Here is a 13,894-nt window from a genome sequence, read left to right as displayed (position 1 = left end):
AAAACCTACAATACTTAGCCCAAGAAATACAAGGCCCGTAAGTCCTACACTATAAGGCCAAAAATAAGGTAAAATATTGGGCTTTAAATAGTAGCCTAACTTAAGAGAAGCTTTTGCCCGCTAACCTTTGTACAGGCCTAGTCCTCCTACATCCTCCTAGCCATAGCCCTAGTGGTGGGTCCCTTTGGCTAGGCCTCTACCATCAGATAGTTATGAGAAGTTTAATTTATACATTGTTTCCATTTAAATTATAAATATTGTATATTATATACATTTGTATTGAAATAGACAATAATATGTTGATTTGAACTGCTTGGAATGTACTTGAATATATAGTTGTTATGTAGGTGTGGCAAACTACAAAAAATGATTTGTATTTAAAAAAAATCCACATCTAATGGTGGGTAACACCCATCCTAAAATGTGATATAGTCTATAATTGGTGCGATGTTATCCATTATAGAATATGACACATTATATGATGGGTAACATTCCATAATAAGTGTGGAATTACCCATCATAAAATATTCACATTCTATGACGAATATTATCACACCCTCTATAGAATGTGTCACATTCTATGATAGGTAACATCAATAGTCGTCATAGAATGTGAGTATTAGAGTTCCATATAACCATATTTTGTATCCTTACTATGATGAGCATTGACCACACCTTACATAAAAAGTAAACATTCTATGTTGGTTGTGGACATGTCATAGAATGTATGGTCATTTTATATCACCAAGATGTATATCACATCCTAAGCCGATCGACATAAAAAGTCCAAAACATCCATATGCATGAAATGTCTCCCTTGCACTAATGTATGATCTTTGTTGTTTCTTGTTATTTATTATTTTATTTTATATCGGGGATATTGCAAATGATTGATAAGCTAACATCCTTGGGATGTCTTGTTCCAATAGTATTGCTTATCATTTCTAACCTTTTTATTAAAAAAAGACAATAATTCATAAAAATCTAATATAATTGTGTTAAGTTGTGCACAATTTAAATTGCAACGAACGTAGTCCACATCATAAGATCTGCAGTATTAGTAAATGAGAAAGCCTTAACCGAAACACGTCGACTGTGATTTGTGATTACAATCTAAACCTAAGTGGAAAATTAAAAGGAAGAATGAAATTAATTTTAAGAGGAAAATTTCCTTTTATTCCTTGAGAACAAATCTAAAATGAGCAATGGCATACACCAACATAATCAAAATCAAGGAGAACTAGATGTTGCAATGATATATACAAGTGGCAGAACTGAATCTAACTAGGAACATAGATTGTGAAAGTTCCAACATTTAGGGGCATTTGGGGCCTCCCCTTTTGGTCTTCCAGTTGTTGTAGCAAGGGCAGACCTCCTTGTTGCCATAAGTTCCAGGTGGCACACACAAGCATTTGGCACAGCACTTTTGGCAGAAGAACAAACACGGCTTCTTGTATTGTGTCTTCGAGCATCTGTCCGCACAACGAGGACTGCAATCTGCAATTTCATACACCATTTTAAAAGGAAATGAGTTTTCTTATACCTTTACAAATAGGATATTATATTTCAATTCTGTAAACTTAAAATCTAACTCGATCAACATATAGGATATGATATTATGTCACCCCGACTAGCTGCATTATATATTTATTTTGACAGTATATTTTAAGATAAATAATATTGATATAAACATAATATCATATCAGATAAAATGTTATTTATTAAATTAAGAACTTGTATTATTCTTATATAACTATATATTCAAAAATAAATGTTAAATACAAGACATCTGACTGAATATTAAGTACATGTTTGTTTTACCGTTTAGAATAGCTAAACGTACGTTGAACTCAATCCATCCACACTCATATTTTTCTATTTGAGTACATTGGAATTGGAATGTGTGTGAATGACTAATCAAACACACTCTAAAATGATTTAGTGTGTTTTAAATTTTAATTTAAAACTACGTTCAACAAAAAAAAAATAATACATATTTTAACGTAGAAAAAATAAAAGTTTGTAAGTTCTTTTTTAACTTTAGTTGGTTAAATTCAACCGGTTCCAAACATACCCTTAAAAGGTAACCTAAAGTTATTTTTAAAATACACCGAGTGTAATTTATTGAATCCAAACTGTCAAAAGTCTCTTTGAACGAGTCGGGTGCGTCAGACGGGTCGGGGCATGAAAATTCCCAGTTCTACTGGCCTTCAATCCTTTCAATATTTTTTCGAAAATATCATGTTCTCTAGCTTTTATTTATAAGCATAGTTGTGGTGCATTTATTCATACCTTGTGGTTGAAGACTACCTTCAGTAGTGCCATCCTGAAACTCAAGAAAACAAAGACGAAATCAACGCAAGAAAAGTGCAAATTTGTACACTGTCTACGAAGATTGTTAACTTTAATGTTCATAAAATTTAGCTTTATATATGCGAATTTGTTAAAAAAAAAAAAAAACAGAATATGATAAAAGCATTACCTTTTTGCTTGGCTGTTTAACTGGTGCAGGAGCGGGAGCGGAAGCTGGGGTCTCAATGGTAGCAGCATCAATCTCAGTCTGAAGGTGTCAGTGTTAGTGTATGCTATTTATAAAATATATGCATTGGTCTAATAATTCATTCAAATGCAGCCAACAAGAAGGGTAATAAAAAGAACATTTAATTCTTGTGATTCATATATTTAAAGAAAGAAGGTTCACACCATAAGATAAATAGAGTAAGAAAGTAAAAACATGCCATGGGAATAGTGCTAGCAGAACAAGAAAAGGGAAGAATTTTCTTTTTTCTCTAACAATATGCATCAACTCCATACAAAATAATACTTGTTTTTTTTATTATTATTTGTTCTAGAAGGATTTCCACACACATAATTTTACATTAGTAAAATATTATTCATTTTGAACTTAAGTATCATAATTTTGTTTTTGATCACCATTAAAATATTCTCTTATCAACAGAGACATTTATATTTACAAATCTATGTTCATCTTTAACTATATAAGACTTGATTGTATCTCAGCATTATTCATGCTTGTCAAACCAAATTATGATTAATAAACCAAATTATGATTAAAGAATTACACAGCAAATGCAATTTAAAACCGTGGATTAGAGTGTGTGTGTGCATGAGAGGGAGTTATAGGAATGATGTTATCTTACATGGCTCTCCACAAGAAGAAGAAGCATTGAAACTAGGCAGAAGATAGAGATGCTCAAGTTTGTGGCCATTGCTCACGGGTGCACACTTTCACTATCGAAGGGATAAGTTATGTGAAAGAATGGTAATGTGAAGTAACAGAAGTCTGGTTTCCAAGTACGGTTGAGTTGCTTACTTATAGGCATTTGGGTAAGACTTTGTCTATTTTTTACATGAAATGTGGCGCTATGTTGGCAATCGGCTTAGGTAGCGAAGATACAGCCATTTTTTCATTATGACCATTGCGGATTCTACACAATCATATATTCTTGCCTATTAATTTGCCCTCTCTGACCCGTCTTTTTTTGTAACTCGACATAAACATCATTATTGATATCATTATTGATATGTTCGTGCTTGTTAGAGAGAGAAACATGAGTTAGGGAAACTTGGAGCGTGATTTTATACGCCCAAAGGTTTTAACACCTTCAATAGAAGAAAATCCATCCTTAAGTGAATGTCTAAATATTAGAGTTGGTACGTAGCTGATCATGATTTACATAAGAACTTTTGTGGCGAATATTTTATCTATTTATTTCGTTTATCAAACCTTTTAAATAAATAGTTAAGATCGACTCATCAAAGTAATTAGTTCGTGATTATTATCAGTGTGATATCACTATAATAAAATAAATTTTTAGTAGTATTTAATATGATTTTAGTGGCAATAAAAATTACTACAAAAATTTTTATTGGTATTTTTACATTAGTCATTATATGCAGTGTCGCTAAAATATTTAGCAGCAATTATTCTGAATGCTGGTAAAAGCTCCTAAAATGATCAAAAAAAGTATATAACTTTTTGTAACATTTTTTACTTTATAGTCGATGTGGGACTTGTAAGATGAATACAAATACTTTTTAATTATCTTATTTTTAGTCGACGTGAGACTTGTAAGATGAGAGTTGTCTTCTATTTATATATTCTTTAATTTTCTTATTTCCTAATTAATTATTTATCAATAGTCGATGTAATTTAGATTTTTTCCAATACACCCTTCAAGTTTAGGGACTATTGAATTTGGTAATGGTGAGTAATCTGATACTAACTTAGAATAGTAAGTTATAGATCTAACTCAACCCTACAAAACAAATTTGTAATTAAGGTGAGAATTATCATCTATTTGTATACTTTTTTAATTATCTTATTTCTAGTCGATGTGAGATTTAAATTTTTCCCAATAAATAATTGTTGCTAATAATAAATTTTGATATAATATAAATACATTTTTAGTGACCATTTTATATTAGTCATTAATATTTTTATTAAATAATAAAATAAAGATAATTAGTTTATTATTATTAAATAATTGTCGGTAATAATAAATTTTGTTATAGTTTATAATTGATAGAAAAACTTGTTCTTTAAACATGTGATCAAATATTTGACCTTTGTTTCATATATATTAAAAAAGAAATTAACTTGTTAGAAGAGCTCAAACTATTTCTTAAATCTTAGTATGTTGGAGAATTAGTCGTTTAAGTTTAGTCATATATTAATTTGTTTGAAAAAAACTATGTTCTATTCGCCTAAGATAAAGCATAATGAAATGATAACAAAAATGTAGAGGTTAAAAAAAAGCTAAAGTTCAAGTTAGAGAATTTTACTCAATTAAAGATGCCAGGCATAAAACGAGAAAAGAAACATTAAATTACTTTTGTCTTAATACCAGCGAATGATGAAGTTCATCCATGTGAATGATAGAGAAAAACCATGTGGCAGTCTCACATGTGCATTCACATGCAGCTTCCGAATAGCTCATGTTGAGTGTAACTAATAACGCATAGAAAACGATAGATGAAGAAAGAAACACCATACACTAACTTCTCTCCAATGCGTTACCTTGTCTTTTGTACAAACCAAGCAGTATGGGAATCCTTTCTGATTAGTCAATACCAAATAGCACTCTCGTGAATCGATTTATGCAATTCTTCTTTTGTTTCTTATTCCACCTCGAACCCCAAATGTACCAATTTTATTGGCTGGCTAATATTCTTATGTCACAACACTAAAATTAATTCTTGTAATTTAACTATTAATTAAGCACATTCCATCTATGCAAGAAGATCCCATGGGGCCATGGTCATCAGTGTTGAGACATCGTTTAGAAAACACTCATTGACTAAGAAAGTTTGGTTGATATTCTTTACTAAAAGAATTTTTAACAATTAGGGGTATTTGAGAGAGAGTTGATACCTTACAATGAGTCTTTGGCTGGTTTCTCCAGGAAGAAGGTGAACGCTCATGGCGACATTAACCTATTTACTCGTTTTTATTTTGATATGGAAAGGAGTATATAGATGTGCAAGTCAAAGTATATGGTAAACACATCCTACAATGTACTCTTAGGATGACCATTTCTAAATGCACTTGAGGTGATAGTATTAACACCACATCTGTCAATAAAGTTTTCTTTTGAGTCGAGAAGGGTTCTTATAGTGCACATTGACTAGAAAGCGATTAAGGAATGTTATTTCACAAGCCTATAAGTCACACCCCTGAAAGAAGACAAGGCGAAAGGTATTAACATGATAAATCCTAATCTGGAACGGGTCGTTCCAAGCTTCTAAAATGGCCTAGAAACCCTAGGTCAAAATGGGGTGTTCCCAATCTAGAACGGACCGTTTTGATCCAGGTTGTTATGAGTTAACTTCAAATCCAGAACGAGTCATTCCAAATTCAAAAATTTCTCATAACAAATTAATCCGAAATGGCCAATTCCGGTGATCAAAATAGCCGTTCCGATTAAGTTTGATGTCTATAAATACGAGACTCGTGTACAGCGCTTGGGAGCGAAAAAATTGTCTACTAGAGTCCCATGTAGCTCGAATTCTTCTCTTTCTCCTCGTTTTTGTATTTCTTGAGATTTGTGAGATAAATTGTAGTGTGTAAGGTAGCCAAAAAGCGTCTCAAGTCAACCATATTGGAAGCATATTTTATAATAGCTCGTTCAAGAGGTATTCCCATCAATTTTCTTTTCTATCATCTACTATTTCTGTCATAAACATTGCCATAAATAAAAGTATCCATGTAGACGTCTTATGTTCAATCAAGTAATTTTAAGATTAAGCATGTAAATAACCATTAATAAAAGGGACAAAATATTTGAACTTTTACTCTTTATCGCGCTAATTTCATCATAAGTTACTGATATAGGACGTTGTAGGGTGCCTAATACCTTCCCTACACGTAATTGACCCCTAAAGAAAATTCTAGCTGTGAGGGCCATTTTGCTAATTTTAAAAATATTTTCTTTTTCTGAGGTTTTGAGTAAAACATTGGTGGCAACTCCTTCAAACCCTTTTTCTAAAACTATTAATTAGGGATTAGTCTAGTTTCCAGGCATTCCCTAACCAATGAGATTTTCAAAATGGAAGTCCAAACCATCTGTGGGCAAGATCGAGATTTTTCGGGTTCATACAGATGACAACTCTACTTAGAAAACTTAAAGAGAGTCAGGCCCAAATAAATGATGAACTTAGAAAAATAAGAACAATAGTTCAAATATTTGTTCCTTTTACTTTGTTTGCTTTGTATGTATTTAGTTTATTTGGCTTTGATATTTGTGTGTTTGTTTAAATTCTGCACTTGTTTGAAATACACAACAGTTCCCTCTATAACCGAGGGTGTGAACATGTAAACATAGGGAGTGGTTGACGTACGGCTAGCCCAAGACTGGCCTTGGAGCTTGCGAGCGTTGTCGAAAATCACACTCAATGTGATAACTAGTTACTCTAGATCGAAATACTATGTTAGAACTTAGAGTTTGCCAGGTGACTGTGATAGAGGTACTGAGTCCCTATAATGGGGGCACCTTAGGAGCGTTTAAAGACTAGTGAGGATAATTAGAACCTTCCTATATAAAGCACTTTCTTTGACAAGGACCACAAACCATGAATTTGAACATAATTGTTCGTGGGTGTATGTTGTTTAAGCATATATATGTTGCATTTGCTGTGTTTTCTGTTTATTTCAAATGGATAAGGATTATAGGCAAACAAATGAATACCAATAAAAACTAACACCTTTCTATATAATCTAACATTATAAAAAAAAGCATCATATAAGTTAGTTTATTTCAAAAAAATTTAGCAAAAAAATCATGTGTCATAACACCTAGCCAAAACATGATAATGCTTAGGCAAAAAATCACATGTCATGCATTTCTCCCAGGCTAGTCATTAATCGACATTCATTTTCTTTAGATATGGAAGACATAGATAGTAGCATGCATGGACTGTTGAAGAAAGTGAATATTCTAAATTATGCAATGCCAATAGTCAACAACTTGTGCGTCCTAATGCCAAGAGAGGTCAAGGCAGATTTCGAGAAACATTATGGAAGAATCCTTGACCTATTTAAGATATCAATTGATCCCACCTTTATAAGAGCTTTGATACATTTCTAGAAGCCAACACTCTACTATTTTCAGTTCCCATGCTTTGACCTAATACCCACTATTGAGGAATACGACATAATGATTAGATGGCCCAAATTTGAAGGGATTTATTCCATTAAGGAAGGACGTATATCCTTAGATAAGGTAGCTGAAATAATCAAACTACCCTCTATAGACACTTAATTTTGTTTGGGACATGCAAACAAGGAAATGAGCCTTTAGTACAAGACAAAGAATTCCTGAAGGATTGAATACGACATCAGAATGAACCAGGATGACATCAAAAGGCCTGGAAACCCAAAAGGATGAATTAGGAGACTGGAACGGGCCGTTCCCAATCTGAAATAGGCCCTTCTAAGCTTCTAAAATGGCCTGAAAACCCTAGGTCAAAACGGGACGTTCTCAATCTGAAACAAGTTATTTTGACCTAGGTTATTATGAGTTAACTTCAAATCCAGAATGGGCCATTTCAACTTTAGAATGGGCCCGTTCTAGACTCAAAAGTTGCTCATAACAGACTAGTCCCGAATGCCCCATTTTTGTGACCAGAACAACCCAGGTAAAGTCTGACGTCTATATATATGAGCCTCATGTACAGTGGTCGAGACCAAAAAATTGCCGACTAGAGTCCTATATAGCTCAAAACTTCTCTTTCTCCCTCTCTTGTATTTCTTAAGATTTGTGAGGTAATTTATAGTGTGTAAGACAGCCAAAAAATGTCTCAAGTCCACTGTATTGGAAGCACATTCTATAAAAGCTCGTTCAAGAGGTATTCTCGTTAAATTCCTTCTCTATTATCTACTATTTCTATCATAAACATTGCCATAAATAAAAGCAACCATGTAGACGTCCTAGGTTTAATTGTGTAATTTTAAATTAAACATGTAAATAACCATTAATAAAGGGGACCAAATATTTGAACTTTTACTCTCTATCTCGCTAATTTCATCATAGGGTACCGATATAGGGCGTCGTAGGGTGCCTAATACCTTCCCTACATGTAATCGACTCCTAAACCCAATTTTGGGTATGAAAGCCATAATTAACTTTTTAAAAATCTTTTCTTTTTCTGGTGTTTTGAGTAAAATATCAATGATGATTCTTTCAAACTCTTTTTCTAAACCATTTATTAGGGATTAGTCTAACGTCCAAGCATCTCTTAACCAATGAGATTTTCAAACTGGAAGTCCAAACCATCTGTGGGCAAGATCGAAGTTTTTCGGGTTCTGATAGATGACGACTCCACTAGGGAAACTCAAAGAGGGTCAGGCCCAAATAAGTGATGAAATTAGAAAGATAAGAATAATAGTTCAAATATTTGTTCCCTTTATTTTGTTTTCGTCGTATGTATTCATTATATTTGGCTTTGATATCTGCATGTTTGTTTAAAATTCTGCACCTGTTTGAAATACACAATTATACACAAACCTTTGGACACAACAGTTCCCTCTATACTCGAGGGCATGAGCATGTAAACATAGGGAGTGGTGGATGTACGACTGGTCCAAGAATGGCCTTGGAGCCTGCGAGCTTTGTCGAAAATCACACTCAAGGTGATAATAGGTTTCTCTAGCCCAAAATATTGCGTTAGACCTTAGATGTCTGCTAGGTGACGACGATAGAGGTACCGAGTCCCTATAATGGGGGCACTTTGGGAGATTTTAAAGACTAGTGAGGATAATTAAAACTTTCCTATACAAAGAACATTCTTGGATAATGGCCACAGACCATGAATTTGAACGTGACTGCTCGTGGGTGTACGTTGTTTGAGCATGTGATTGTTGCATTTTTTTTGTTCAAACTATTTGTTCATTTTTTTAATTCCCTTAAGTTAAAAATAATAAATGAAAATGTGCAAAAGAAAACATGTATGTTTCGCATATGTAAGGTTAGCAAGGAATCTCTAACAAAATTGAGAAACAAATCAGTGTAACCTTTATCACATCGTAAAATATTACAAAAAGGAACACCGACTCACCTTCACAAAGGTGAGTCGTCGAGTCTTTGTTAGAGACCTTTAAACATTCTCATTCAATAAGCCTAATAGGAAGCTACCATTGTCCTTTGAAGGTGGCTTTTCAACACTCTATACTCACAAGGGCCCAAAGGATAAGAGTTATGAAAGCCTTAGAGGAAAGGAACCGCATGTTTAATGGAGAACTCACGCAGCTTAAGGAACAAATGGCTAAGATGTCTTTGGAAGAAAGGTTGAAAGATGTGGAGGGCAACTGTTTTGACATTCAAGAAGCTGCAGAAATGTGCTTGGTGTAGGACATCCAATTCCCCGCCAAGTTCAAAATCCTCGATTTTCCAGAATTACACTGGGACTAGTTATCCAAAAGGACACTTGACGATATATTGTATTAAAATGGTTTCCCACATAGGTAATGAGAAGCTTCTGATACATTATTTTCAAGAGAGTCTATCTGATGTTGCTCTCAACTGGTACATGCAGTTGGATGAAGGGAAAGTCCAGACATGGAAGCAGCTTGACAACACTTTTCTCTAGTGATACAAGTACAACATCGACCTAATTCCTAACAGGTCTGACTTGCAAAGCATGAGCAAAAAAGGCGACGATCTTTTCAAGGATTATGCTTAGAGGTGAAGAAAATTGACTGCACAAGTGGAGCCCCGATTGTTTGACAAGGAGACAGTGATGATGTTCATCAACTCCTTAAGTGGGTCTTATTACAACAAGATTATAGGGAATACATCGACCTTCTTCGCCGACACTGTCACCATACGCGAAAGGGTCGAGCAAGGCTTAAAAAGTGGGAAGATATAGAAGGCCCCAATAAACCATGAATACAAGAAGCCCTATGGGAAGAAAAAGGAGGAAGGGATCAACGTTATCACTGTTGCGACCGACCCCTCAAGAAGTCGAGCTGCACCACAAATCGAGCCTAGGAAGGAGAAGGTGCAGGATAAAATTCCTACTACCTATGCAGAGTTTCTACCCTAGCTTTCAGAGGCCTTAGTGCTGGTACGAGTTCCCCTATTGAAAAGCATTACCCAACATGGTATAGGCTTGAGGAGCGTGCGATTACCATTCCCAATCCCCTGGACATTCAGTAGAACATTGTAAGGCATTACAGCTATGCGTGTAAGGGCCTATAGGTGCTGAGCGGGTGAAGTTTGACACCAATACACCTAGTATCAACAAGCAGCCGCTCCCCAAACATGTTGAGTAAATGACCTTGGAGTGATGTTGTTGAAAGGTTGCTAGAGTAGGGGCTCCGCTAGAGGGTTGTTTTATTTTTAAATTTATTATTTCTTTTTACCCACGGCTCCCATCCGAGGTTGTGGGTTTCCACAATAAAAGGGATTGTAATAATATTTTTTTATTAATAATAAAATACATCATTTCTACAAAGTTGTCTATTTTTTGTTTTATTTCTTCCTTTTTCTCATGCATTAAAATTCTAAAATCCAAATACTAAACCTAAAAGAAGAAAATACGACTAAGGAAAACAAAATTAAACAAAATTCGAACGTATATGATGCATCATTCGAGCTCGAGGAAGACTTCTCCTCAGAAATGCAAAGACTATTGGATCAAGTGGCCTGGATAATCCAACCTCATCAGGAGGAAACCGAGAAAGTCAATTTGGGACAAGGAGAGGATAAAAGGGAAATACTACTTGGCACTAGAATTGAGGATGAAGTCAAGGGCCAACTAATTAGCCTTCTAAAAGAATATGTTGATATTTTCGCTTGGTCTTATCATGACATGGCAGGATTAGACCCCAAAATTGTCAAACATAAATTGCCCATAAAAAGGGGGATTCGCCCTGTAAAGCAAAAACTTCAAAGAGTCAAGCTCGAGTGGTCCCTCAAAATAAAGGAAGAAATCCAAAAATAGTTAGATTCTGGATTCTTGGTTATATCTTATTATCCTGAGTGGCTTTCAAATATAGTGTCCTTGCTAAAGAAAAATGGGAAGGTACAAGTTTGTGTGGACTCTCGAGACTTAAATCGAGCCAGTCCTAAAGATGACCTTCCATTACCGCACATTGATATGCTCATGGATAATACATCCAAAAACACCATCTTTTCGTTTATGGATGGGTACTCGGGATACAATCTGATCAAAATGGCTATCAAGGATCGCGAGAAAACTTCTTTTATTACACTATCGAGCACGCTCTGTTATAAGGTGATGCCATTTGGACTGAAAAATGGCAGGGCAACTTACCAAAGAGCCATGGTAACTTTGTTTCAAAACGTGATACACAAAGAAATTGAGGTTTACGTGGATGACATGATCACTAAGTCAAAAAGTGAATATGATCATCTCATTCACCTAAGTTAACTGTTCAATCGACTTTGTAAGTACCAATTGAAACTAAACCCTGCCAAATGTACCTTCAAAGTCCAATATGGAAAACTCCTTGGTTTCATCGTCCGTGAAAAAGGGATAGAAGTGGATCCGGATAGGGCTAAGGCGATCATAGAGATGTCACCCCCAAAGATGGAAAAGGAGGTCAGAGGTTTCCTTGGAATGGTAAATTACATAGCTTGTTTCATATCTCAATTGATTGATGCTTATACTCCCATCTTCAAACTACTCTAAAAGAACCAGTTGATGGAGTGGAATAAAGAATGCTAGTTCGCCTTCGATAGGATCAAACAATGTTTGGAAAACCCGCCAATATTGATGTCTTCTATCGAGGTGAAACCTCTAATCCTATACCTTACAGTATTGGAAGCTTCCATGGGATGTGTGCTAGGTCAGTAGTGTGAAACTAATAATTAAGAAAGAGCTATCTATTACCTAAGCAAGAAATTCACAAACTACGAGACATGGTATTCACCTTTAGAAAAGACTTGTTGTGCTTTGGTCTCAATGATTAAGACAGTTCATGCTAAGGCATACCACCCAGTTGATATCGAGAATGGATCCCATCAAATATCTGTTTGAGAAGCCCATACTCATTGGAAGGATTGCCATATGGCATATATTATTATCAGAGTATGACATCGCCTATGTCACACAGAAAGCAATCAAGGGCAGTGCCTTGGCCGACTATCTAGCAAATGGACCGACCAACGAATACCATGCAATAAAGGGAAAACTAAAGAGGAATCATGGACCATGTTATTCGATGGAGCCTCAAACTTGATGGGACATGGGATAGGCGCCATACTAATGTCATCCCAAGGAAAATACATCCTGGTGACGACAATATTAGACTTCGATTGCACCAATAACATGGTCGAATATGAAGCTTTCATATTGGGTCTGCATGACATTCTCAATAAAGGCATCATGAGATTAGAGGTTTATGGTGACTCAACTTTGGTAGTACACCAGTTAAGGGGCAAATGGGAAACTAGAGATTTAAAATTAATTCCTTACTAGGAATACATCTAAAGCCTACTTCAAATCAATCAACTTCAAACACACCCTAAGAGAATGAAATCAGTTGGCGGATGCCTTGGCCACACTATCCTCCATGTTCGCTATAAAAGAAGGAAGCGAGATGCCAGTCATTAGAATTCAACGTCATGAAGTACAAGCCCATTGCTTCACAATATTTTGAAATTTAGCAATATATCGAAGGAGGAAAATACCCAATCGGAGCATTCGACAATATAAAAAGGCGGTCAAATGTAGAGCTATCGGATTCTCATCACATGGGGGAGTCCTTTACAAGAAAATTTTTGATTTAGTCTTGTTAAGATGTGTTGATCACAAGGAGGCTTAATCCTTGATGAAAGAAATCCATGAGGGAACCTTTAGTACTCATATGACAGGACACACCATGGCCAAGAAAATCATGAGGGCAGGATATTTTTGGTCAACCATGGAGAAAAATTGTGTCATGTATACAAGAAGATGTCGGAAATGCCAAGTATACGTGGATAACATCCAAGTCCCACTAATTGAACTCAATGTAATGACATCACCATGGTCGTTCTCAATGTAGGGCATGGATGTCATTGGGCCCATTGAATCCGAAGCTTCGAATGGACATAGGTTCATCCTCGTAGCATCGACTATTTCACCAAGTGGGTTGAAGTAATGTCATATGCACTTGTAACCCGCAAGGTGGTGGTCAACTTCGTTAGGAAAAACATAATATGCCAATATGTAACTCCTGATAAGATAATAACAAATAATGGGTCCAACCTCAACAACAAGATGATGACCGAATTATATGGCTCTTTCAAAATTCAACATCATAAGTCCTCCCCTACAGACCGAAAATGAACGAGGCGGTTGAAGCAGCCAATAAGAATATCAAGAAGATTGTTTAAAAGATGGTCGTCACTTACAAGGATTGGCATGA

The 13,894-nt window shown here is 35.2% G+C and overlaps 1 protein-coding gene across 1 annotated transcript; it reads right to left on the bottom strand.

Moving 5' to 3' along the window:
- Positions 1-1,153: 1,153 nt before the first annotated feature.
- On the bottom strand, positions 1,154-3,381 carry LOC109795201 (uncharacterized). Its single transcript, XM_020354639.3, has 4 exons — positions 3,162-3,381; positions 2,483-2,560; positions 2,293-2,326; positions 1,154-1,497 (listed from the first exon to the last, which is right to left on the bottom strand). The coding sequence occupies exons 1-4, from the start codon at positions 3,228-3,230 to the stop codon at positions 1,316-1,318; spliced, it is 363 nt and encodes a 120-aa protein (XP_020210228.2). The 5' UTR covers positions 3,231-3,381; the 3' UTR covers positions 1,154-1,315.
- Positions 3,382-13,894: the final 10,513 nt, after the last annotated feature.

Source organism: Cajanus cajan, chromosome 7 (assembly GCF_000230855.2).
Source record: "Cajanus cajan strain Asha chromosome 7, NIPB_CcT2T_4, whole genome shotgun sequence".
Lineage (NCBI taxonomy): Eukaryota > Viridiplantae > Streptophyta > Magnoliopsida > Fabales > Fabaceae > Cajanus > Cajanus cajan.
This window is presented reverse-complemented; position numbering and strand designations above follow the sequence as displayed.

Bases quoted from the DNA above. Each gene is read 5' to 3' on its own strand.
- LOC109795201 (XM_020354639.3), bottom strand. From the start codon at position 3,230: ATGGCCACAAACTTGAGCATCTCTATCTTCTGCCTAGTTTCAATGCTT. The intron at 2,561-3,161 runs GTAAGATAACAT...TGACACCTTCAG, and splicing joins TTCTTCTTGTGGAGAGCCAT to ACTGAGATTGATGCTGCTAC. The intron at 1,498-2,292 runs GTATGAATAAAT...ATGAAATTGCAG, and splicing joins AGGTAGTCTTCAACCACAAG to ATTGCAGTCCTCGTTGTGCG.